General features: G+C 52.7%; 1 protein-coding gene across 3 annotated transcripts in view; it reads left to right on the forward strand.

Moving 5' to 3' along the window:
• CDH22 (cadherin 22) overlaps positions 1-27450 on the forward strand; it is a 124166-nt gene that overhangs the window by 76945 nt on the left and 19771 nt on the right. For all 3 annotated transcript variants that reach the window (XM_036826857.1, XM_036826856.1, XM_036826858.1), the window contains exons 5-8: positions 8755-8922; positions 13345-13538; positions 16096-16349; positions 25118-25254. In XM_036826857.1, coding sequence (XP_036682752.1) covers positions 8755-8922; positions 13345-13538; positions 16096-16349; positions 25118-25254 — 753 coding nt within the window. The remainder of the gene's footprint in view (positions 1-8754; positions 8923-13344; positions 13539-16095; positions 16350-25117; positions 25255-27450) is intronic.

Here is a 27450-nt window from a genome sequence, read left to right on the forward strand (position 1 = left end):
CGCTCAAGGTCCCACAGCTGGGAGCGGCTGCCGATGACAAGGGCAGTGCTCTCACTGTCCCAGGGACAGGAGAAGGCAGGGCATGAGACATCAGACACCACAGAATGTTTATCAAATGCCGTCATGGGGCTCGCAGTCCAGTGGGGGCAGGAGGACAGGCATCTGTGTGGGCAATTAGGATGCAAGTTTCCTGGAGGCGGGAGCAGCCATCTCCAAAGGATAAGAAGGTGTTGGCCAGACCGAGATTCAGAGAAGGGCATTCCAGGCAGAGGGCATGGTGCAGGCAAAACTGGGAGGAAGAGAACAGCCTGAGGCATGGGCGGAATTGTAAGCAACTCAGGACTGGAGAAGAGGCTTGTTGAGAGGTAATGCAGAGAGGCTGGCAGGGGCCGGACTGCCCCGTCTGAAGCGGGCTGAAGCACTTATTTTATTCTAAGGCTAGTGGGGTGGGAGGGTGTTTGATGGATTTGGGTTTGGGGTTTTTGTGTGTGTTTGTTTTGTTTAGGGGGAGGGGTTGAGGATTCCAGTCTATAATTGCATTCTCTTACACATAATATCCGCATTATTTTTTTCTCCTTGTGAAACTAATACGTTTTAGAAAACATTCAAACATTAAAGAAATGTTTTTTAAAAGAGACGAAGGAAGGAGGGAAGAAAGGGCTTCCCACCCTCATCCCCAGTAATTGCAACCCCAAAGGTAGCCACTTGGTGTATATATCCTATGAGACCTTGAATTCATTCACTTGAAAAATATTGAGGTTTTTTTTAAAAAATAGATAATACATTTCAAGGTTCAAAATTCAAAAAGTCCAAATTTGTATTTAGTAGAAATTCTTCACCCCCTCTAGTCCCCCAGCCACCCAATCTGTATCCCCAAGGCAACCAATGTAATTTTCTTGTGTATCTTTCCAGAGCTATTCTATGCATGTACAAGAAAATAGGTACATGTATTTGGGTTTTTTTTACACAAATGGTAGCTATAAACACACACTATACACACTGCTTGCCTTTTTCGCTTAACAATACATCTTGCAGATTATTCCATATCAGTACATAAAGAGCTTCATCATTCTTTTATTTAACAGCTGTTGTGGATACACTAAAATTTATTTCACCAGTCCCCTATTGATGGACACTTACACTGTTTCCAATCTTTTTCTACGACGAACAGTGTTACAGTGCATAACCTCATACATATATCATTTTGTGCTTGTGTGAATGTATCTGCAGGATAATTTTCAGGAAGTGGAAAAGCTGGGTCAAAGAGTGTAGTGCGTTTGGAATCTGGATAGATAATGAGGAAATGTACCAGATTACACTCCTGAAGACCCAATTACGAGAGAGCCTGTTTCCCTTCCCCCTCACCAACACTGTGGATTCACTGATGACTTTTAAGCAGGGAAGTGACATGCTCAGGTTTTCATTTTAACAAGATCCCTCGGGCTGCCACTGTATAGCGTGGCTCAGAGGCAGGAACTGAATTCAGGGAGACCCAGGAGCCTGGAGTGCCCAGCAGAGAGCCCCGAAAGACAAAAGCCAAAGCCTGCACCCTTTCTCAGCACCCACCCAGACTCCTTAACCTGCTTCATCTAGTTAGGGAGCCAGAGATGATACGGGATTGGTAGAGAGGGTTAGTTGAGATACTGAGGAGGGAGAATGAGGGATGACAGTGAGATTCTACAAAGGGCAAACCTTGGAGGCCTGGATGAATGTACGGGACTATATTCAGGGAGGAATCTGGGGGTTCCTAACTTTGGAACCTAGGATGGGAAGGGGCACCACCTACAGAAACAGAAGGAGGAACGTGGATTAAGAAAACTGTCTAGGGACAGAGGAATTACTGAATGTGTTCCAGGTTCTGATATAGAGCTAATTAATTCCATTTTAACTATATTGGCTTTAAGATGAGAGAAGAGGAGGAAAGAAACATCTAGAATGGGCCGCCTGAAATATGGGCCTAAAGCTTCAAGAATGGTTGAGGCTCTTTAAGCTTTGGTTTCCCCATGTACACAACAGAGATAATAATACTCATCTCACATGATTGTTGTGAGGATCAAATGGGACAGTTCATTCATTCATTCAATACAACTCTTTATTGAGTCCTGTACCTGCCCAGCTCTGCTCTAGGCTCTAGGAAGGCAGCAGCAGGGAAACCCAACACCCTGCCCTCACGGAGCTTTTATTTAAGTAGGAAATACAGAAAATAAGCACATAAACATACAACATAATGTGGAGTAGCAGTAAGTGCTAGGAAGACACATAAACAGGGTAAGAGAGTAGACTTAGATGAAGAAGTCAGGACAGGCCTTTCTGGGGAGGTGACGTTGGGACCGAGTCCTGAATGAAGTGAGGGTGTGAGCCACTTCGTATCTAGGAGAGATACTGACATGCTCAGTGCAATACCTGGTACATAAACGTAAACCAGGGGGATGATGGGGATGATGATGATGATGATGATGATGATGATGATGATGATGAAGCCTTCATCCATTCAACCTGAGGAGGTGAGGTCCTTAGAGTTGATCAGCTTTAAGGTGGGGAGGAAAAGACAGAACACAGAAATAAGGGAAGGGCCAGGACTGAGTCTGGGAGGTGGCAGGGGTGGGCAGGTGAAGCATCAGACTCCAGAGTGAGGAGGACAGCCAGGTTCTAAGAAAGAACATCCCCCACTGCAGAGAGTTGGGGGGAGGGTGGCAAGTGGGAGGCCATGGAGCCTGGGAGGGCAGAAACAGTTCTCAAGAAGCCAGAAAGTGGGCACCAGGCAAGGCAAGTGAAGAAACACAAACAGGGTCCCTGTTTCTAGGGTCCTTCAGCTTTCTCTGTTTGGAAGGGTCTCTGTAGACATTGCCCAGGAAGGACCCGATTTTTCCTCCCCTTTCCTTCGGCCCCATGGTTGGAGCCACCCTGATGCCATTTGCAGCCCCAGCTCCATTTCCCCAGCCAGGAATATTCCGCTCATGCGGGTCTATATTTAGCAGCTGCTGCGAGGTACAGTCTGTTCTCGCTGTGCAGATAGCAGGGAGCAGAGCCGGAAAGGGGCCTGTGAGGAAGGTGTGAGGGAAGGGAGGAGGCGGGGCGCCACGAGGCTCGTGCCAGAGGAAGAATTAACTTGTGTGTTTTAAAGGCCAGGCCTGCCCGTAGACCCCCCAACAGGGAAAACAGGAATGGCATTTGAGGGCTAATGAGGCGTCACTTGGGCTCCAGGGCCCCTTCTGCAGCGTTTGGAGGGGACGGCGGGGGCGGGGAGGACAACAGTGGAACTGGGGGCGACCGGTGAGGACGAGGCTGTGGGGAGCCAGGGCCAGGCTCTCATTACCAGCCCCCGCTCACCACCGCCCCAGCAAGAATAGAAAGCCTCTCTCTCTCAGAGACTTCAAGATAGCTGCTGAAAATTCTCAATTGAGCCAGAGACGTTTGCTTTCCTGGGAGGGAATGAAACTAACCTTTGTAAGTGCCACATCCTGATCAGGATGATGTACTAGATCTGGTTTCTGCCTTCATGGTGCTTTTGTTCCAACAGAGAAGCCAAATACAAAGAGACAACTACACCCAGGCTGCGAGAGGCGGGCAGAGGGTCTATGGTTGTAGGTCAGTAAGTCAAAATGCTTATCGAACACCTACTATATGCCGGACCCTATAGATAAGATGATGGATGGACAAGACCAACATGAATCTCAGCCCTTGTGGAACTGACGTATGAGGTCCTCAACCCAGGACTTGAGGAGGGGGAATCATCAAGGCATCTCCAAAATGTGGGACCTGCTGCTGGAAGCTTTGTCTCATTTAACCCTCTTAACAGCCCTTCCAACTGGGTATCCCCATTTGACAGAATAGGAAACTGAGGCTCAGAGAGAGTTAGGAACTTGCCCGAGGTCAGATAACGTATAAATGGTGGAAAGAAGGCTTGAACCCATACCTGTCTGACTCCAAAGTCCTTCAAAATCCCAAAGTGCCTCTTATATGACTGACTCTGTGTAGCCCTGGCACACAGTAGGCCCTCAGTGAGGGTCGAATAAATGGGTCAGTGAATGAATTTTCAGAGCCAGATGGTTTAAGAACAACTTCATCAGCTGATTTGGGAATTTTCCCCCAGGCCCCCCAGGAGGGCACCAGCCTCCAATATGCTTCTCCCAGCATCAGGAGTGGGAAGTGGAACAGAGTAGATAGCAAAATGTGCCATCAGTTCCTCGCATCCCTGAACTGGCCTCTTAGTAAAGTGACTGTGCCACTCTTCCCATCAAGTGGGAGAGGAGGCATCTATTTCCCTGCCCTTTGAATCTGGGCCGCCTTATGACTTGCTTCGGGCCAATAGAATGTAGCAGAAGTGATGTTCTGCAAATTCCCAGATTAGGCCTTAAGAGACCTTGCAGCTTTCACTCTTCTCTCCTGGAACATGGGCCTGAGACTACCATGTAAGGAAGCCAGCCCAGCTCACTGGAGGATGAGAGAAGGTCTCGCCAATAGCCAGGGTCAACTGCCAGGCATGTACATGAGGCCATCTTGGACCTTCCAGCCAGATGACCCTGCAGTGAAACGCAGCTGTGTGAGTGAGCCCCAAAGAGGGACGGCCTGGGGAGCTCGATTTCTCTGTTAACCTATCTACCGCTATATGACAAACCGTCCCCAAACATGGTGGCTTAAACAGCACCGATTTATTATGTGTCACAATTCTGTGGGATGGATGGGCAGTTCTTCTGCGGGGGTCACTCCCATGGCAACAGTCAGCTGGCAGGTCAGTTAGGACAGCTGGTATGGCTGGGCCTACCACGTGACTTTTCATCCGGGCCTTCTTCACAGCACAGTGGTCTCAGGGTTCCAAGAGGACAAGCCCCAGTGCACAAGGGCTTATCAAGCCTCTGCTTTTGTCACATTTGCTAATGTCCCATTAGCCAAAGCAAGTCCCACGGCCAAGGCCAGAGTCAGTGTGGGAGGGGATGACCCAAGGATGTGGATCCCAGCAGGCTTAGTTCATCAGGAGCTATCACCATAGCAACCTATCACTGGGTGTGACTCCAGGAACAGGGTCCAGAGGCAGCATGGCCTCAGGGTACCAACCTCCTATTTGCCCAGAGATGGCATCTAATCACACACTCAATACGGCTTCATGACCTGTTTCCAGGTAAGAAGACTTCAGTGTCCCCAGTTCCCCTGGAGCTGGAAGTGACAGTGCAGCAAGGAGGCCGGCCACATAAGTATGGCTCCTCACCCACAGGGGTACACCTCAGCCAGACCCCTGCTCCGAGCCCCACTCAGAGTGAGGGTTGCTGAGCTTTTGGTCCACAAGCTCATAGATGTACAGCGGCCCCGATCCCATCACCAGCCTCCGCATCAGTGAGATCCTAGGTGTAAATGACATGCACAAAGCTTAGCACGTAGTAAGTGTTCAACTGGCCCGCACCCCTCCTGCCTTTCTGCCTGGCGCACACCGGGAGCCCTCTACCACGTCTCTGGCCCGGTGATCACTCCCCTATCAGTCCATCTGTCTGCCCTCTCCTTCCTCCCTCCCACCCTCTTTCTCCACCCCTTGCTGTCCGTCTGCCTCTCTGGTGTCCCTGAGAAGCTCTGTTCACGCTGCCCTTGCTGTTCTTCGTCTTGCTTTCTCCCCCTCTTTCTCTCTCTCTGTTTCTCTCCAGGTCTCTGTCTCTCTGTGGATCTCTGTCTTACTGCCTCCTCCTGCGTGTGTGTATTTCTCTCTGGCTTTACTGCTCCCTTCTTTCCTACTCTCTTTTTCTGTCTCTGTGGGTCTCCCTTTCCCTCTCCTCCCCTCCTTTCCCTTCCTCTTTGCCTCTGAGCGCGTGGCTCTCTGTCTCTTTCCCCTCTAACGCTCACTAGATTGCCCTCTGTCTGTCTTTCTTCTTTCTCTTTTCTTCCCTCTCTGCCACCTTCATCCTTCTTCCTCTCCTCTCTTTTCCCTTTCTGCTCTTTCTCTCCTTCCAGCCCCCCAGGGGAGAGGACATGACAGGCCCACCTTCCCAGTACAGCCCCTGCTGTCCAGGACTGCAAACACTCAACTAAGAGACCAGCCAAGGCCTTGGGCCCCATCCTCATCCCTAGAAGGGCATCCCTCTGACAATCCCAGTGTTGAGGTGCAGCACCAGGGAGAAGGGACAAGGGCCTGCTGCGTGATTGGAAGCATGTCTTGCCTGATTAGGACTGAGACGAGCACGGGGGCTACCTCATGAGCTGAGACAGGACCACATAAACAGCATTGCTCTGTCAGAGGCCTGTGCTCTCCCCTTGTACCTGGTGGTGGGGGGGTGGGGGGATACCAGGCGGGCTGGGCGGGGACCCTCCGTCCTTACAGTGGTCCAGCAGAGCAGTCCACAGCATGGACTCTGGCCCCAGAGTGCCTGCTGGAATCCTGACTGGGCGCTTTCTACATGTGTGACCTTGGGCCAGTACCTAACCTCTCTGTGCCTCCATCTCCTCATCTGTAAACTGGGTATAATCACAGCACCTTCCTCCTAGGGGTGCTGAGAAGATCAAATGAGGCAGTTCACTCAGATGCACATCAGTGTCAGTTATTGTTGTTATTGTCACATGCAATCCTCATGAGATGAAACTCTGAACCAGTGGTTCTCAACCGATTTTGTCCCCAGGGACCATTTGACAGTGTCTGGAACTAGGGTTGGGCAGGGAGGGTGCTGCTACCAGCATCTAGTGGATGGAATTATCCCGCCCAAAATGTCCATGGTGCCAAGTTGGAGAATCTTGTTCTTTAGGGAAGTATTGTGATTGTCCCATTTTACACATAAGGAAACTGAGGTTCAGAGAGGTGAAGGGATTTGCTCAAGATCACATGGTCAACAAACGGCAGATCTGGGATTTATCCCAAGTTCGTCTGCTTCCAAGTCTCCCCTGCCCTTGGAAAGACCAGTCCCGGCTGAGGAGGGGTCAAGAGGGAGCTTACTGAGGAGTCTTGAAGGCTTCTGATAGAGAGTCTGTATGACCCCTGATTAGACAGACTACACTTTCCATATCTCCACGGGATCCCCCAAAAGCAGGGTCACCCCCTAGGTGCCCACCCCTGGCTCCCCCAGCTACACACACATACACACATACACATACACACACACACACACACACACACACACACACACACACACACACTCCAGCCTCTCCTCCCATTCCGTTGCCTTTATTGGCATCTAGGGGCTGTCTGGGGACATCAGGAGTGAGAGATCGGGTATTATGGGGCGCATCATGGGGCTGCTGGTGCGTGACTCCACCTGGCGCTCAGGCCCTGGGCACCACCTGTCACCACCTGGTGCTCGCAGGTTGGAGTGGGTCGCGGGGTGGGGGGTGGGAGGGGGAGGCTCTGAATGGCTCATCCACTTCCCCCTCCCCCCTGGTCTCCCACTGGCAGGGAGACAAGAAGCCCAGGCTTCCCCTGCACAGAATCAATCTTGTGGCCACCCCGACTCCTGCCGCCCCTCCCCCTGCTTCCATTAACAGCTTGCAGGATTGTCTGATCAGCGATTAGCTGGTGCCTGGACAGAGAATCTAGGGCCAGGCTTGAGAGGAAGGGGCTGGGACCCCCAGGGCAGGGGGATGATTTAATCGTGGAGGGGTGTGCGGGGGGGAATAAGTGTGTGCAGTAGCTATGCGTGTGCGAGTGACCTCGTGTGTTACGTATGTAGTACGTAAGTGTGTGAGACATACCAGTGTTTGTGTGCACGTAAGTGTGACTCCGTAGTGAGTGTGTCTGAGGGTGGGTGTGAGTCCAGTTCATTTTGTTAAACACTCACTGAGCTGCCACTCCGGGCCTGGCTCTGGGCTGAGCGCCACTGACCCAGAGACAAATCAGACACGGGCCAGGCTCGTGCAGAGAGTTATCGCAGGTTCCCCGTCACATGGGGAAACCGAAGCCCCACAGGTGGGATCGGTAGCCCAGGGGGGTCACACAGTGCCTGGTGTTCTAGTCCCTACGCCTCTTTTTAGTAAACCCAATAGTCTATATTCTACTGCGTTTGTGTTGCATGTGAGTGTGTGTTTGAGAGTGTGTGTTAGTATGTGTGTATATAAATGTGTGTGTATGTGTACAAGTGTGTGGGAGGGTGTGTTTTAAAGTGTGTATGTGTGAATCTGATAGTTGTGTGTATGTGTATGAAAGAGTAGTGTGTGTGTGAGTGTGTGTGTGTGTGTGTGTGTAGCATAGAATCTGTGTGAGTTATCTGTGAGTATATCTATATAAGCACACGTGTGTGTTTATAAATGTGTGTGTATGTGTACAAGTGTGTGGGAGGGTGTGTTTTAAAGTGTGTATGTGTGAATCTGATAGTTGTGTGTATGTGTATGTGTGAAAGAGTAGTGTGTGTGTGTGTAGCATAGAATCTGTGTGAGTTATCTGTGAGCATATCTATAGAAGCACGTGTGTGTGTGTGTGTACCATAGAATCTGAGTTATCTGTGAGCATATCTATAGAAGCACGTGTGTGTGTGTGTGTGTGTACCATAGAATCTGAGTTATCTGTGAGCATATCTATAGAAGCACGTGTGTGTGTGTGTGTGTGTACCATAGAATCTGAGTTATCTGTGAGCATATTTATAGAAGCACGTGTGTGTGTGGGGTGGGTGTGTCTGTGTGTCGTGGCTGCTGGGCCCCACACCTGCACAGTGGCCATAACCGTGTCTTCTGCATCAGCCGCTCCCCTCCTGAACTTGAACGAGCCCGGCCTCTGCCTGGGGAGGGGTCTCCATATCAGCTGGCAGCTGGCAGGGGGGCATCCCTGGCCTCACCCTCCCTCATCCACAGGCGTGATCCGGACGGCCGTGCCTGACCTTGACCGCGAGAGCCAGGAGCGCTACGAGGTGGTGATCCAGGCCACCGACATGGCGGGCCAGCTGGGCGGCCTCTCCGGCTCCACAACCGTCACCATCGTGGTCACCGACGTCAACGACAACCCGCCCCGGTTCCCGCAGAGTGAGTGAGGCCTTCCCAGAGGGAGGAGGCAGATCCGTGTGTCTGTCTGACCATCCCTCCAAGCCACCCACTGACCCCAAGCTGCCTTGTAGGCTTCCCGCCATAGAGGGACTCCCGCATCTGTCTGTGTCCATCCATCCAAGTCACGCACTTACCCCCTGCCCCCCTCTCCAACCACGCTTCTTGCAGGGGACGGCCTCAAAGTTGTCTGATTTTCCGTACATCCAAGTAACGCGGTTACCTTCCCACCCCTCACCTTGCTTCCTGCCAAGAGTGAGCCCCTGTCTGTCCACCCACCCCTACTGGCCCTTGCACACACCCCTGTCCTGCTTATTGTGTGTGTGATCTGCTACTGACCCAAGCTTGCAAAGGGACATTGGAGGTGGGAGGACAGATACAAGGATACCTTAGGGATATAGACGGAGGCTGCAGCCATGCCCAAGCCGAGTGACACCTATAATTGTGCACGGAGGTGCCAAGGTCTGGAGTGACAGGTCTTACCCTTTTCCTCTGAGCCTGGAGGGCAGGATTCCGTGCTCCTGAATTAGGAGGCCTTTCCACTCTCTGCCTCCCCAGGCACAACAGGGTGGAGGCGGCTTCTCTCACTCAGTCCCCCACCTCCCCATCAGCCCAGCCAGCCCCTCTGTCCCAGGTTCAGGCTGAGCCGCGCGGGAGAAGCCGCCGAAGCTGGCAGAGACTAAATGCGGTGGGGAGCTGGGCTGATTCCTGTCGGGCGAGTCATTACTTGAGGTCTGCTGCTCTCACATTAGGCCCCGCCACAGGGGACTGACCCCCGAGAGATAAGGGAATCCAATCCCTTAGCTGAGAGCACATCGCAGCCTAAGCGCCTCAGTCCAGACGCACAGCGGGGTGGGCAGAGCCCACCAGCCAGCTCCACGTCGTTGCCAGGGAGCCTGGTACCGCAGTCGCCCCCAGCCACTCCTCCAGCCCAGCCCCACTCACCGATGGGAAGCTTCAAAGCACCGTGTGGAGGGGCGGGGACCACCCAGTCTTCTGCCCAGTTGTGTGATGCTCTGTGCCAGCCCTGAGCCAGAAGGGGTAGGGCAGAGCGGAGGGGCCAGGGTCCCCCAGAAGACTCCTGTTTATTCATTCATGTACTCCTTCTTTCTTTCTGTATTGTGAAATACACACACAAACAGAAGTATGTAAAATAGAAATGTCCAGTTCGACAAATAATTACAAAGCAAACACTCCTGTAACCACCAACCAGGACCCCAGAAGCCCCCAAAAGCCCTTTCTTTTTTTTTTTCCCCATCCAGCTATTCCTTTATTTTATTTTTTTATTTTTTTGACATCTTTATTGGAGTACAATTGCTTTACGATGGTGTGTTAGTTTCTGCTGTATCACAAAGTGAATCAGCTATACCTATACATATATCCTCACATCCCCTCCCTCTTGTGTTTCCCTCTCACCTTCCCTAACGCACCCCTCTAGGTGGTCGCAAAGCACCGAGCTGATCTCCCTGTGCTATGCGGCTGCTTCCCACTAGCTCTCTCTTTTACATTTGGTAGTGTGTATATGTCCATGCCACTCTCAAGCCCTTTCTTGATCATAACTTCTCCCCCCAAACCCTCCTCCGGAGTTAACTTCCATCTGCTTTTGTGATCACCTCCTTGCTTTTCTTTTGTCTTTTCTTTTTTCTTGAAGTATAGTTGATGTATAATATTGCATAAATCATAGGTGCACAATATGGTGATTTGCAATTTTTAAAGGTTATACTCCATTTATAGTTATTACAAATTATTTGCTATATTCCCAGTGTTGTACAATATATCCGTGTAGCTTATTTTAAACCTAATAATTTGTACCTCTTAATCCCCTCCTCCTATCTTGCCCCTTCCTCCTTCCCTCTCCCCCCTGGTAACCACTGGTTTGTTCTCTATATCTGTGAGTCTGCTTCTTTTTTGTTATATTCACTAGTTCGTTATATTTTTTAGATTCCACATATAAGCGATATCATACAGTATTTTTCTTTTTCTGTCTGATTTATTTCACTTAGCATAATGCCCTGTAAGTCCATCCATGTCGCTGCAGATGGCAAAATTTCATTCTTTTTTATGGCTGAGTAGTATTTCATTGTGTATATATATACCACATCTTCTTTATCCATTCCTTTAGGGTTGATTCACCCATGTAGGCATCGCCTAACATTATAGTTTAATTTCATGTTTTTTAACCTTATCTAAATGGAGCCACACAATACAAATGATTTGTGTCTTGCTTTTTTGTCTCTCAAAATTATGTTTGTGAATTCACATGTTGTTGCTTGTAGCTATAATTTATTCATTTTCACTGCTGTATAGTATTCCATGATTTATCTATTCTCCTGTCAGTGGACATTTGGGTTGTTTCCAGTTTGAGGCTATTATGGAGGATACTGCTTTGAACATTGTTGCATGTGTCCTAGTGCCATTTTGCATACATTTCTCTAGTGTACAGAGGAGCAGAGTAAACTCATCTTCAATTTTACTAAATAAAGCCAAATTGTTTTCCCCCATGAAGAAAGGCATGTGTCCATCGTACCATATCCTCACCAACAGTTGGTACTTTCAGATTCTTTCATTTGTGTTAATCTGGTGAGTGTATACTAGTATCTCATGCTGCTTTTCATTCATTCACTCACTAGTCACTCACACATTTCGTTTATGTGACAGCCTGGTGTTCTGCCAGGCACCATGAATGCCTGATGAATAAGGGATGTGGTCCCTGCCTTGCAGGAGCTCACACCCCTGAGGGAGGGAGGGGGAGAGAGAGAGAGAGAGAGAGAATAAACAGAAAATGATAGGGAAATGCAGTAATCCTTACAATGGGATGAGCCTGGGGGCCCTGGACACACAGGAGCAGAGCCTGGAGGTCTGGGAAGCTTCCCTGTTGGAGGTAATATTCAGTGAGACTAGAAAAGAGTGGGAACAGGGGAGGTGAAGGCAGAGAGGAGAATAAAGAGAGGGAATGTCTAGAGGTGGGACAGAGCAAGTCATCCTTAAGGAATTACAGGAACTTCAGCCGGATTGAAGCTCAAGTTAGGGTAGGCGGTTGGGGGCATGAGGCTGCAGAAGTCAGCAGGGGCCAGGCAGCAAGCATCTTGCAGGGCAGGCCAAGGGGCTTGTACAACTCCATCCCAAGAGCAGCGGGGAGCTATGGCAAGGGTTAACGCAGGGGAGCGGGGGGTCAGCTTGTGTTAAAGCCCCCCCCACCCCGGCTGTTTATGTGACAGTGAATCAGAGGCAGCCACTCCACACAAGGGTATCCAGATCAGAGGGGGTCCCAAGAGACACATCCCCATCTCCACAACCCCTGCTGGCCCATCATTTAGCAAATCACTCTCACCTTCATCTCGGCTCTGGGAGGAGAGCAGGGAACTGTTTGTGTCCCACCTGACCCTCATTCCTTCTGGTTTCCCCCTGCTTCCCCACCTCCTCTGGCCACAATGGTCATCTTGCCATTCTTCAAACATGCCAGGCATTGCACCCACCTCAGGGCCTTTGCACCTGCTGTTCCCTCTGTCTAGAATGCTCCTTCTGAAATATCTGCTTGACTCACTCCCTCACCTCCCTCAGACTTTTGCAGAAATGTCATCTTTTCCTCGATTGCCCTATTTAAAACTCCACACACACCTTCATCATTACTCCCATTTCCCTTCCCAGCTTTATTTTTCTCCAAAGTACCATTTGACGTACTGTTTTACTGATGTGATTGTTTAGTGTCTTTCTCCTTCCATTAAGAGGAAGCACTGTGAGCCCTGGGATTGGGTCTGTTTTGCTTGTTGCTGGAACCCCAGTGCATAGAGGTGCATCTGGGACATCATAGATACTAAATAAATATGTGGAAATGAAGGAACCAATATCATTAACATCAACAGCAACAAAAAATCAGCACGAAGCCCCACTGTTCTAATGCAATTTGTTCCATTTATTGGGTAGCCACCAGGTGCTAGGCCCTATGCTAAGCAATTAACATGCATCATCATCTGAGTTAATTGCAGGATGAACAGTGCTGTTAGGAAGGCACTGTTATTATTCCCATTCTACAGATGAGGAAAACCAAAGCTTGGGATTACACAGCTGGGACTGACTCTAGAGCCTTAGCCTTGATCACTGTGCTCCTCTGTCCCTTCACTGGACAGATGCGGACACTGAGTCCCAAAGAACTGCAGGCACTTTCCCAAATCAATCAGAGAATAAAGCCAGGGTGAGAATTAAAACCCTCCTCTTTGCACTGCGTCCCACATTTCTGCAGAGGACGCGCCTCTCCCAGCATCAGTCCTGGCCAAGCAGGGAGCGCCTTTAAGACACTGCCCTCCAAGGAGCCCATCTGAGACACCCCCTCCTCTCCCCTAGCGCTGGTGGGAGCTGGGGGAGGGGCTGCCACTCCATCCCTGCTCACAGCTGTATCCCCTACAGAGATGTACCAGCTCAGCATTCAGGAGTCGGCCCCCATCGGCACAGCCGTGGGACGCGTGAAGGCCGAGGACTCGGACGTGGGTGAAAACACAGACATGACTTACCACCTCAGGGAGGAGAGCGGCAGCGGCGGCCAAGTGTTCAAGGTCACCACAGACAGCGACACTCAGGAGGCCATCATCGTAGTGCAGAAGGTACGGGGCTGCCCCAGGAGGGACAGGGGAGGCAGGCCCCAGGGCAGCAGGGTCAGGGGGGCCGTTGAGTGGCCAAATATCCCCACCCCACTCCACTCCAGGGATTAAGTCTCTCCGGAAACTCTGGACCAACCTGGGAAGACGCTGATGGTGTCATTCCCATTTTACAAATGGGAAACATGAAGCACAGAGAGGTTAAGTGACTTGTCCAAGGTTGCACAGCTAGTTGTCAAGAGTCAGGATTCAATCCAGATTTGAGTCTGTGCTCTTCAACACTAGGCTGAGCTACTTCAAGTTCATACCAGGCCCTTCACACTCATTGTTTCCTTTAATCCTCATGTTCCCCTCTGAAGGAAATATATTATGCCCATTTTTACAAGTGAGAAAACAGAGGCTCAGAGAGGTAAAAGGGCTTGCCCCGGAGCACACCTGTAAAGGGTAGAGTGGGATTTGAACCCAGGTCTGGTGAGCCCAGAGTGCTTTCCTTTTTGCGTCTAACAGCCTCCTCAGCCACTGGCCAGCCTGGGAACCAGAAGCTAAAACAGCAAAGTCAGCAACCCCTAGGGAAAGCGGACGGAGGTCAAATAAAAAAGCAAAAATCCATCTTCCAGGACTTGGTCACGGGCTTGGCAACTCAGGGCTGCGCAGGCCTTTGAGCCTGTCTGCCCCAACTCTGCTGTCCCATGGGAGGTCTAAGTCCCCTGCCCTGGCCCACAAATGGTCACAGGCCTTTGTACATGCCCGGGGATGGAATGCTCACTCCCTACCGTTGTCCAGCTCTTCCTCCTCCCACTCAGCCAGAATCTGTCTCCTTAAATCTGCTCCTATCAGCCCAGGTTCTGCCCTCTGGGACCCACAGAAACAGCCCCCCGAGGGCCCTTCATTCACTCAATAAGCAAACTCTCTACCTGGCCTGAGGGCTTGAGGATAGAGAAAACTCCCAGTTTCTTCAACAAGGATAATAATATAATACTAATAATGAGTGTTTACAGTGTGCCAGGAGTCCTTCCACTGCTTTCTGTGTATTAACTCATTTAATCCCTACAACGACCCTCTGAAGTACTATTATTGCCCATTTTATAGATGAGAAACTGAGGCCCTGAGAACTTCAGACATTTGCATCCAAGGTCGTGCATCTTACAGAGCAGTTGTAGGGCTATGGGTCCGGGCAGTCTGGCTCCAGGATCCACCCTTTTAAGCATTAAGTGGTTTTCAGTCTTCTGACGTCCATTTGTCCTCACTGTAAGATGAGCCCATTTCACAGATGGGGAATTGGAGGCCCAGAGAAGCCCAGCATCACACAGCAACAGAATCAGGCCCCAAGCCCAGCCTGGGGACCCCAGCACAGCATTTGCTCTCATCCACAGTGCTGCCCCTATCCTACCCCCTCCTCCTCCCTGGCTCTTGGGCCCCCCTCCCACCTGCTCCAGCAGTGGCGCCCGAGGTGCCTCTGTGGAGTCAGTGCTGGCTCAGGGAGCAGAGCCCCCGCCTGATTGATGACCTGGCTCCAGAGCCCATCGCTCACTCCCAGGCCAGGCCTGCGCCTGCCTCCCTGCATCCTGATTTCCCAGGCAACAGGATGGAGGAAGGAGGTAGGAGGTAGCCCTTCTTTTTTTTTTTTTTTCCTGCTGGAGAAGGGGGCAGGGGATGGGAGGTTCTGAGAGGAAAGGAGGGTCCCTACACACAGGGCAGGTCTCCAGGAAGGTGGCCCCTGCTGCTCAGATAGCTCCCCCACCATGTAACGGAGGCGCCTGTGGTTCCACCAGTGCAATTTCTCTTTGCTCTAAGGCATTGTCCTTAGGAGGCCAGCGCCCATACAGCCATGGAGCTTGTCCATCAGCGGGTCACCCACTAGCACTCTCTGATGAGAAGCAGGGCTCAGCATGGCTTTAGCCAGATCTCTGAGGAAAGCTCTAAGGCAGCCAGGCTTATCAGGCTCAACTCACATTAGCAGCTGCCACCGGTATATACCAGGAACGTGTCATTTAACCCTCCCACCTGAGGCCCAGAGAGGCCAAATAGATTGCCCGCAGACACAGAGCCAGTGAGCAGCAGATCCAGTGCCTTTCCTCTCATGGGCCTGGGACTTGGGAGCCGACCTTGGGCAAGTTACAGAGCCTTCTGGGCCTCGATTTCCTTATATGTAAAATGTGATGATAATAATAATACAAGCCTCTTTGGGATGTTGTAAAATAGATGAGCCACTATGTTTAGAACACTGGCACATAGTGCTTTGTAAATTAATAAATTAATGCCCCAACCTACTGTGCCCTGTAGCAGGAAGTCTGGGTGTCAGTACTTGACCCTGTGTCCCTGGACAAGACTGTCCCCAGCTGGGCCTTACTTTCTCCACCTGTAACCAGAGAGGGTTGGTCTGGGTCTTGGACAGCCGGTTCCGTGGCACAGCCTGATACTCCGGAGCCCCTGCTGAGTCAACTGTCACCTTGGGCCAGCTCTGCCCTCTCGGGGCCCATCCCCCCTGACTTGGGATCTGTCTGCCTGGAGGTGTTGAGCAGACCCCAACCCACTCACCGGCCCTCTGCTTCCTCCCCACCAGCGCCTGGACTTCGAGTCCCAGCCCGTGCACACCGTGGTCCTGGAGGCGCTCAACAAGTTCGTGGATCCCCGCTTCGCTGACCTGGGCACGTTCCGCGACCAGGCGATCGTGCGCGTGGCCGTGACCGACGTGGACGAGCCCCCCGAGTTCCAGCAGCCCTCCGGCCTCCTGGAGGTACAGGAGGACGCGCAGGTGGGCTCCCTGGTCGGCGTGGTGACGGCGCGGGACCCCGACGCCGCCAACCGGCCCGTCCGGTGAGACCCCCGCCCGGGGCCGACGCCTGCTGCCTTCTACCCCGCCAGCGCCCTCGGACAGACGGCGGGCAGTGGGGGAGGGGGCAGGGCGGGGAGGGGAGGGGGAAAAGATGGTGTGGGGGGAGGGGAGAGAGAGAGATGGACACAGAGATGGAGAGAAACAGGCCGGGAGCCAAGGAGACAAAGCAAACAGGTTAGAGAACAGTCGCAGAGAGACAAGGGACCCAGGATAAGGAGAGAGAACCAGGTGTGACAGACACAGCACAGTGACCTGGGCTCAAGCTCAGTCCTCCACCAAAAAAAAAGATAATTTCATCCTTTCAGCTTTTCAGGTCAAAAATGTTGAAAACCATCCTCGAGTTCTGTTTTTCTCTCACATCTCCCTCCATCAGCAACCCCTGTCATCTCTGCTTTAAAAACATCAGCAGAATCGGGCCATTTCTCACCTCCTCCGCCACCCTGGTCCAAGCCACCTCTTTCTCCTGCCTGGATTACTGCCTCCTCGCTGGACTCCCTGCTTCTGTCCTCACCCCTCTTCAATCTAGAATGGGCACAGGAGCTAGACTGATCCCATCCAAATGTAAATCAGAGCGTGGCCCTCCTCTGCTCAAAGCCCTCCAAAGGCACCTCTCGGGCTCAGGATAAAAGCCCAGACCCTCACAATGCCCCCCAGACCCTATGCGGTGTGGCCTCACTGTAACCTCTCAGACACCACCTCCCACTACCCTCCTTCCCTGGTTCACTCTGCTAAGCCACACTGGCCTCCGCCCAGCTCCACAGATACACCCAGCCCGCCTCTACCCCAGGGCCTTGGCAGCTCCTGATCGCTTTGCCTGGAATGTTCTCCCCCTTAATATCCCCATGGTTGGTCCTCTCACTTCCTCCAGGACTTTCCTCAAGCATCACCTTCTCAGTGCAACCTTCCCCAACCACTCTTTCTAAAATGTCAACCCCACCCCAGCCTGTCCCCACACTTCGTATCCATTTTCCTTTGTCCTTCATCACCAGCTAACCTGCTACCCATTTTCCTGATGACTTCGTTTGTCCCTCCCCCTAAAAGATAAGCACCAGGAGGGTAGGGATGCATGTCTGTGTTCACGGCTGTATCCTCAGCACCTCACCCACTGCCTAGCGCTCGGTGGACACTCCCTGACGCATGGTGAATGAATGACATGTAAAATCAGAGAGAGACTGAGAAAAGAGACTCATGGAGGGGTAGCGAGACCAACAATGAGAGGAAGTGACCAGAGAAGGAGGAGAGCCGGTGGAAAGAGGGCAGGAGTAACTAAAGGACAGAGGGACCTACCTGGCACTGTAGGAACAGAGAGAGGAGACTTGGAGAGAAAGCCAGAAAGGGGAAGAAATAGAATCAGACACAGAGAGAGAGGCAGAGCAGGGAGCGGGGCAGGTGGGTGGAGGGGAGGGGATGCTGCGGTACTGTCGGTGTCCCAGGAAGGGTTTGAGAGCTGCAGCGGTTAGGGAGTCCCCGACCGTGGCCCAGGTTGGAAGAATGTCAGATAGAAAGTGATCCAGAGGAGAAGGTCGGGGTGGGGCGGATGGCCATTGTTGGATGGATGGGAAAAAGAGCCTGGAGCTTCCTGCTTATTCCCTAAAACCCCTGTTATATAGTCAGTGAATGATCCCTCAGGCAACAATGTGCCCAGCTCTGTGCTGAGCATTGGAGAAAGAGGGAAGGGATGTTGCTTTGAGGATCTCTGCATCACATAACTCCAGATGCGTAACATTCCCACCATCATCCGTGTGAATGGCTCAGATTTGTGCAGTGCACAGGCTGTGCAACCTTGCATGGCAACCCGAGGTGAGGACACAAAGATGCCATCCTGCTTAACTACCCATGCGCTTCCAGACTAGGAGCTACCCTCAGGGGTCTAGAAAGACTTCTTAGAGGAGGCAGGAATTGAACTAAGCTGGGTACCTGAGCCTGGTCAGGTATAACTATGAAGAGAAGGCCATTCCCGGGTGCAGGCGTATGGAGGCAGGGGAGTGGTAGGTGTGCCTGGAAAAGAGTAGACTGTGATAGCCACAGGAGGCGGAGGGAGATGAGCTAGTGAGAGAAGTCTGGCAGGCCTCAAAGGTAGGCCAAGGGGCTCAGACTGGTCCAGAGGTCCAGAATGCCTCCTGGGTTGCCTCCACCCTTCTCAAGGCCAAAACTGCCCTCCACTGCCTCTGAACTCCTCCACCGCCCTCCCATCCCTGCTACTGGTAGGTACAGTCTTTAAACATCCCCATCAGCCTTTGGCTCAGCCCAGACCTCTCCCAGGAGGGCATTATCACCCATGTTTGGCAGGAAACTCAGGCCCAGGGAGGGGAGGAGTTAAGAACCAGCAGTAGGAGCCTCACCCCTGCCCCCCAGGTCCCTGCTTCAGTCTGCCTGGCCCCCTCCTCTCCAGTACCGCTCTCCACACCCCCTCTCAGTCCTCTCCCTCCCACCCTCCGTTGACTTCCCTTCCCCCCCTGCTTTTATCTGCACTGAAAGGGCCAACTTGGAAACCTGCTCTCACCTCCTTTCATCTCTCTTTGCTGCCTCTTCCCTGGGGCCCCTCAGATGTGGGGGCGGTGAGGAGCTTCAGACAGGTCCAATTTCATACGACAAACATTTACCCAACTCCTCCTCCATGCCCAGCCCTGAGCCAGGCCTGAGATGACTCAGCCAAGGGCAGAGCTGGAGAGGAGCACCCAGTCCATAGGGGACAGACTTGGAAATGGGAGGCCAGAGAAGGGGTCCTCACAGGCCACATGTGCGGCCCAGAGCCCGGCTTATATTCCAGCTCCCTCAGTTCCAAAGGTCCTAGACTCAGTCAGCACCTACGCATTGAGTCATGTCATGTCAGCCACTGATCCAGGAAATGGGGCAACGGTGATAAGACCCAGTCCCTCCCCTCATGGAGTTTGCGGGCGGTTGGGGCCGGGGGCAGACAGTCAACAAGTAGCTGTTGAGACACATCAACAAATGGTTAAAAGGGATCATTGCTGATAAGAGCTATGAAGAAAATAGACTACTGTGTAATGGGATAAGGAGGATTGGGGCCACAGGGGGCTACTTTGGCTTAAGTTGTCAAGGAGCTGGCAAATGAGTTCACATCAGAATGATCAGGAGAGAGCCAACCAAACAAAGATGTGGGGAAGCGCTTTCCAGGTAGAAGGAACAGCAAGTGCAAAGGTCCAGAGGCAGGAACAAGCTTAGTGCGTTCCTGGAAATGAAGTGGTATCCTGGGAGATTTTGCCTAGCATAGTAGGCACCTGGGAAATACAGAAATACAGATGTACAGAGTGATTTTTCTGAGTCGCTGCACTGGAGAGAGTGGAAGATGCCTCATACTGTGGCGTTTGGCCCTCAGAATGTTAACTCATTCTACAGATGAAGAAACTGAGGGTCTGAGAGGAGAAGTGACTCTCCCAGTGTCACTCGGCCTGAAAGGGGAAGGGATGAGATTTAACCCATGATTGTCTGCTTCTTGAGTCCAGCCTCCTGCCATTTCACTCCGGCTTCTGACTCTCTTTTTAGTTAGAACTATTTCCAACCTTACACTGTGCCCTTCCCTGTGCGTGAGGCCCAGAGAGTCAGATGGGGGCGATGGGAAGGCTGGGGCCCCGTGTGAGTGAATCTAGTGACAGACCTAAGCCTGAGTGGGCTGAGGCAGGGGCTAAGGACTAAGGAGCTCCAAGCAGGGGCAAGGACTCTGGGCACCAAGGAGGGATGGCCCCCAAGCAAGGATGAAGAGGACGAGGTTGGAATGGGAGGACAGCACTCCAGGGTGGAGTGATAGTGAGGGCCTGGTGGCAGGAACAGAATCATAGAGCCAGGAGGTTAAGTTCAGGGGCAGGGAGGTCAGCTGGATGAGCTCACTTGAGGTGGGTGGGCTGGAGATGAGGTCAGGGGGGCACTTGGGGACAAGCTGTGAAGGGCCTTGAATGTCAGATGAAGGTGTGGGACTTTATCCCTAGGCAGTGGGAAGTCTTGGAAGGCTTTTGAGAGGAGGAGGAGAGGGCTCAGATGGGCCCATGTCTGGATTAGGCAGCCTTGCAGATAGACCAGCTGTTTATCAGCCCAGCCCCAGCCCCCTCATGAGTCTTCCTTGAATGCCAAAAACAGGAAAGCCCACACCGGACCAGAGAGAGAGCGAACACTTCATTTCCTCCCAGCAGTCCACAGTGGGGTGCAGCAGAAAGTACATGCACTTTAGAATCATGAATCCTAGCTCAGTTGTAGAATTGTGGGAAAATCACTGCACCCACTCCAAGCCTCAGTTTTCCCATCTCTAAAATGGGTGTCATGGTAGTTCTTGCCTCATTCATTTATTCAAAAAAATAGGTACTAAATGTCTATCATGGACCAGGTTCTATGCTCGGTGGTCCTGGGATTGGAGGGAGGATTAAGTGTTTGGTACATAACAGGTCCTCAGGAAATGAACATTACCATTTTCCTCGGTGCTCTGTACACCTGTTTCTCCCCTTCATTCTGCAACCAGAACTAACCACACACAAATTTCTAGGTGTCAGGTGCAGGCTTTGAGTGTGTGCTTTAAAAGGGTTAGGGGGAGGGGAAAGAGTCGAAGACAGAATGGGGTGAGCAGAGAAGAATCCCTGGGTCAGGGGAGCAGCCCCTTTTGCATCTGAAGAGTTTCCCCCACTAGTAGCTCAGGTGGGGGCCGCATCATTCAGCCTGCTGCGTGTACACGTGTACGTACACGAGCCCGGACACAGGAGCACCGGGCAGCCTGGATACACATGAATCTGCAGACTTTCATATTTACCATGCCTGTGTGAGCTATATATGCACATATTTATGTGGAGAAAACCCACATGGGCACTCAAGGCAGGAAGAAGTACCCTCCCCACTTCTCTCACCCTGACCTTGACAACAGCAGTGTTTTGTGCTGTTCCCAGGGTGTGGGAGCACCCACAGGTATACCTGGCTGGTCCTGAGGAGGGTGCTCTTAGTTAGATCTGGAAATCTGGACAGACAGACGTGGCTTGGGAATTTGGCTCTGCCACTAACCAGCCCTTTTGACCCAAGGCAAGGCACCTGGCTTCTCTGAGCCTCAGTTTCCTCATGTGTAAAATGGCAGCGGCAGTGATGACGGTTATCTGCAAGGACTGGAGGAGCTCGTGCATGTGAAGCCCTTACACAGGCCTGTCACAAAGTCTTGCTGAGCAAATGAAAATAAGAGCTAATCCATACGTCATGTGGTAGGTGCCCAGCGCTGTTAAAAGTGTTTTATTGGTGTTTTATTGGTAGTACTTGTCTAATCCTCACAACCACCCTGTGAGGTAGGTATTATTATTAGCGCCATTTCTAAGAGGGAACCAAAGACCAGAGAGGTTGAGTGACTTGCTCAGGGTCACACAGCTAGGTTTCAAACCTAGCCAGATGGCCACCAGATCTGCACTCCTGTCATTCCCAGGCTTTCTTTGCACATGTGCACACGCACACACACACTAGCAGACACATACCCACACTCTGTCACTGCACTCTTCTACCCACACCTGCTGCTGTTCCCCTTCCTGCCCTCCAGATCCTGGCTGACCAAATGAGAAGTAGGACAGTGAGAACTGAGCAGAACCTTCTAGACCACAGATGCCTCCTGTCCTTCTCAGACCGCTGGCAATGCTGCCATGTCCATACATGGTGCCTCCCACCCCCAGGCACGCAGACCACACACTGGGTTGGTTGAAGGGTCACCTGTGTCCCCCTTACCAGACATTTCGGAACGCTCATTAGAATAACAATAGTTCTCACTCAGGGAGTCATTTTCCTGGAACCCAACTAGGCACCTATCCCCTAGCTAGGCACTTAATCCTCCCAACCACTTGCAAGGTGGGAGTAAAATCGGTTCCATTTTGCTGAAAATTAAGGCTCAAAGATGAAGTGACTTGTCCGGGGACATCGAGGAGCCAGACCCAGGGCTGAGCGGCTGCCTGTTGTACCTTCCAACTGCAACACAGTGTCACACACAGTTTCCACCCACAACACAGACACACAACTCTTGCACCTACACGTGAGGGGTACACGAGCATCCCCCGCCGCCCCCACGTCTGCCAGGCCACACTCCTTGCCACACACCACGCCCTCTACCCCTCCCTCCCAGTCACTCACTGGCTCCCTGAGCTGGAACAAAGCCACCTGGGCTCAGCAGCCACACTGACCTGCAGCCCCAAGTCTTTAGCTGGTTAATGGAGGCTCCCCGCGGCTCCCGCCCCATGGCCTTGGGAACAGCTGCCTCCACTTAGATTCCAGCCCCCCCTTCCCCTCCAGGAGGGAACAAAAAAGAATAAGTGGGAGGAGGAGGACGAGGAGGAGGGAGAAGAGAGCAAACAGGTCTGAGCCGAGAGGGGAGGAGAAACAAGAAGGCGGTGGGCATCCTCCCACCAGCCCGGCCTCACGCCCAGCCCTGACCAGGTGATCAGGAGCCCCAGGCTATGTCATGCCCCTGACTCTCTTCTGGACTCACTTCTCCCACCTGTAAAATCAGGAGGAGGTCTCCACGGTTCCTTCCAGCTGAGCTGACACTACTCAGAGTCTGGTTCTACCTCCTTTGGACCCAAACATCCGACAGGCCAGGCTTGGGGCAAAGGCAACCTGAGACTCCATGCATTGCCACTTTGGATGGTTCAATGCGCTAGAAAGAACTCTGGGTGTAGAGGCCCATATTGGGGTACAGATTCCAATTCTGTGACAGTCCCTGTGCAACCTTGGGCAGGGTTATCACTAGCCCGTATGGCACCTTTCGTAAATAAGAAAAAAGTCGCCTTTTGAGAAGATGCTCCCTGGGCTAGGACACATGGCTGGGCAAGCAGAACACTGGCTGGACTTCACCCCCACTTCCCCTCTTCAGCCTGGTAACTCTGTGCAGGACACAACCTGCACAACCATACTTGGCAGCCCTAAGCTTGGCAAGTTTCCTCTCTGAGCCTCAGTGTCTCCATCTGCAAAATGGGGTGAGATCACATCAGCCTCACAAGATGCCAGGCAGGGAGGGACGTCGTCTGTCTTGTTTGCCATTTTATCCCCAGGGCTTAGCACACAGCAGCACAGAGAAGGCACTCAGTTAATGTTTAGGCATAAAGGAACGAAGGGAGGGATGGCTGGAGGAAAAGTAAGCTACAAACTGCTAAGTGCTATACCGGTGAGAGGAATTGTCATCTTGGATCTGAACCTCCCCACACACTTTCACCCAGGTCAGGAGGACCCAGGCTGATCAGGGCCAAGGAGAATATAGGCTTAGCAGCTTAGGGACAGGAAGGGGCAATAAACTAGGGACTCAGGAGATGGGCTGTAATGCCCACTACACCCACGTGCCCAGGCCTTTTCAGTTTGACACGAGCCTCCACTTCCACTACAACAGTGAATATGAAAAGAATAAGGGCTGTCACCTCTGCCCAGTTCCATGAATTACCTCCTCTAACCCACACCAGTGTGAGGTGAGTATGAATCACCCTATTTTCCAGACAACCAAACAGAGGCCAAAGAGGTCCAGTGACTTGTCCAAGGTCACACAGGTGGAATAAGAAGCAGAGGATTCAAAGCCAGCTCCAGCTGCTCCCAGATCTGTGCAGTCCCACTGGACATCATTATCCCCATTCAACAGATGAGGAAACTGAGGCCCAGAGAGGTTTGGTAATGCAGCCAAGGCCCCACTGAAGGGTCATCTCAGGGCTTCGGGTTCCCACAGAGGGTGTTTCTGGTATCCTCAGTTTCCCTGCTCTGGAAGATGGGGGAAGGGCCCCTTTCCTTCTGCTGGTGGAAGCGGGGAGGGGCGCCCCGCTGGGGCGGAGCCCCCGCCCCACCACGCTCCTTTGTCCCCGCTTCACAAAGAGCCCTTGCTAGGCATTAGGGGCCTTCGTCGGCCGCGCAGCCTGGCGGCAACCCCCTCCCGCATTATCAGCGCCGGGAAGCGGCGGGCAGAGTTGGCGGAGCCTCTCTGGGCCGCCGCCGCCCGAGACATGTGTTGGACACGGGCCTTTCAGGCCTGGAGCAGCCGCACAAAGGCCGGGGAAGAAGGCGGAACAAAGGGCCTTTTCACGCGGCAACTAAAAAGCCGCAGATTAGCACGGGCGTGCTACGCTGGCTGGGAGGGGCCGGCGGCCATCCCCCCAGATCCCTTCCCGCCGCCTCCGCTCAGCCCGTGTGCCCTGTCTGGGGCCTCCGGAGAGCCTCAGAGCTACAGAGCCGACCCACTCTCTCCTGCTCAAAATCCCCCTTGGCGCCCCAGGACACTCAGCCCCCTGAATTCTGCACTCTGCCTGTTCTGATGCCTCCTCCTCCCCACTTCCCAGTTCTGGCCGTTTTTGCACCATTTGCCATTCCCTAAGTAATTCTCACCCGTACGGTTCTCACCCGCCCTTTGCAGCTTCTGTTCCCCCTGCCTGGAATGCCGTCCTGTCCCTTTCTCAAGCCCAGCTCTAGGGTCACCTCTTACGGAAAGATAAGAATCAAACATCCCGCGAGTGCTAACTCTATGCTGGGCCCTTTGCCTTCTTCCAGCCCTCACAAAGACCGTGGGACGCAAATCATTAGCCCCATTACCCAGCTGAGGAAACTGAGGCTCAGAAAGCTTGAGGGTTGCCCATGGTCACATGGCAGGTACCCAGTGCAGCTGAGATGCAAACTCAGATCCATTTCCACTCCTCTGCTTCTTGTGTCTCCCAGGCAGGTGGTTCCTCTTTGCGGGTAGGGTGGAGGGACACGGGCACAGGCTCCACTGGCGCCAGGGCACCTTCAATCAGCCCCGCCCTGCCTCCCTCAGGTACGCCATTGACCGCGACTCGGATCTGGACCAGATTTTTGATATCGATGCGGACACGGGCGCCATCGTAACCGGCAAGGGGCTGGACCGAGAGACTGCCGGCTGGCACAACATCACTGTGCTGGCCATGGAGGCGGGTGAGCCAGGGGGCGGGGCGAATATGGGGGGGAGGGGCGATGACTGAGGGGTGGAGCTGGGGCGGGGCAAAGCCCAGGGAGGAGGGGCCAAAGGCTGGGGGCGGGACAAAGAGTAAGAAACTGGGCAAAGCTGGGGTGGGGCAGTGGTCAGCAGAAGCTGACCCGCAGGAACAAAGATCTGGGAAGGTTCCCAAGCCAAAAAATCAGGGCCAGTCTCGGGTCTGGCTTTCTTACCTCAGCATTTATTGAGCACCTGCTACACACCAATCCCTTTTTTAGAGGCTGGGGATACAGCCCTGAACAAGATAGAAAAACTCCTTTCTCCATGGGGTAGAGCTAGACCATCAACAAACTGAGAGAAAGGGTGTACTCATGTCAGCTGATGCTAAGTGCTAACAAGAAACTGGGAAAGAAGAAAGCAGAGGAAGGGGATCGGGAGGGGATTGTTTCTCTTAGGGGAAGGCCTCTCTGAAAAGGAGACATTTCAACAGAGAGCTCAGTAAAGTGAGGGAGTCATGCCGCCGTCAGAGGGAAGAGTGTTCCAAGGAGAGGGAACAGCCAGTGCAAAGGGCCTGAGGTAGTAGTTTGCCTAGCGTTGGAGGAACAGCAAGGAGAACAGTGTGGTTGGTGAGGGGCAAAGTGGTCAGCCATTGCAAGGTTTTTGGACTTGACTCCAAATGAGGTGGGAGTCACTGGGGGGTGTTGAGTAGAGGAGGGAGGTTGCTTGACATGATACCTCTGGCTGCTGCATTGCGAATAGACTGGGAGCTCTGAGGAGGGGCGGGGGCGTGGAGGGGGAACAGGGGCTCAGCCAGAAGTTACATGCGACAGTGCCCAGAAGATGAGACAGTGGCCTGGCCCAGGATGATTAGCCATGTTAATGGTGAGACGTGGTCAGCTTTGGGAGACAGGCTGAAGACAGAGCCCACAGGACCTGCTGATGGGATGGTACAGAGGAGAGATAGAGAGGGGTCAATGACTCCAAGGTGCTTGGCCTGAGTTTCTGGAAGTGTGTGTGTGTGTGTGAGAGACATGCAATTTGGCGCAGCTGGGGAGGAGTGTGAGCTGAGAGAGAAAGAGGGGGCCCTGGGACATGGGGTCCAGACAAGTCAGGCCGTGGAGGTGAGGAGCTAAGAGCGTGGAGGGTCACGGCACCCCGGGAGTGGGGAGAGGGCAGTTCTAGGCCTCCTCCACAACCAAAGCAATGCTGCCACTGCCCCTGCCTGGACCTGCTCTGCAAGCTCCCCCGCCCTGTCAGCTCTCCAGGTCTCAGGAGCCAGCAAACCTCCAGGAAGCAGTGGTGACAACAGGAATACTCAGAGTCTCTGAGCCTTGGGTGGGGTGGGTGCCATTCAAACTCCCCTCTGCATACCTCAGCCCCAAGCCCCTCCTGCCCCTTTGAGGCCTCCTGGTGGCCTTCCTCCTCCTCCTCCTCCTCCTCCTCCTCCTCCTCCTCCTCCTGCTGGTGCCTCCCACTTCCCAGGCCCCACCAGCCCATTCCAGCCAAGGAAGTCCCTAGGCTGAAGTTCCCTTCGTCTCTTTCAAATTCGGTTTAAAAGAAAATACAAAGCTGGCTCAAACCTCAGGGCCTGCAGCTCCCGAGCCTTTGAATCCACTTCTCCACCGCATGAAAGGGAGATAACAAAGGTGGCTGGAGAGGAAGTGGTGGCTAGACTGGAAAGAAGACAGCTCCCCCTCCTTACCTCCCTGAACCTGCCCCTTGGGCAACCATGAGGACTGGCCCAGCTGCTGGGCAGAGATGCCTCCTCTCCCTACCCCCAGATACATCTCCTCTACCAGCTGTCACACCACCCAAAGGCCCACCACTAGCAAGGCCGTTCTGGGGTTAAGCATTGTGCTTCTACCCAGTGAGTCTCTTTCAGAAAGCAGCTAGAGCCACATACGAAGTCTGCAGTGCTGCCGTTTCACAGGAGAGAGCGTGTCCGGGGGACTGTCCCCCACAAACATTTTACAATGTTTACCTAATAGCTACTGAGCTCCATGCTTTCTAGCACGTACTTTATTGATCATGATCTGTTACAGAGCAGCACCCATTTTACTGATGGGAAAATCGAGGCTCAGATCATTAGGAGATTTGTCCAAGGACGTGCGGTGGCAGAACCGGGATTTGGACCAAGTGTTCCCGGTTTCCTCCACAGCTTTGCTATGTGGCCTCCCTTTTCCTGGTACTCTGCT

The sequence above is a fragment of the Balaenoptera musculus genome, chromosome 15 (genome assembly GCF_009873245.2).
Source record: "Balaenoptera musculus isolate JJ_BM4_2016_0621 chromosome 15, mBalMus1.pri.v3, whole genome shotgun sequence".
Classification (NCBI taxonomy): Eukaryota; Metazoa; Chordata; class Mammalia; order Artiodactyla; family Balaenopteridae; genus Balaenoptera; species Balaenoptera musculus.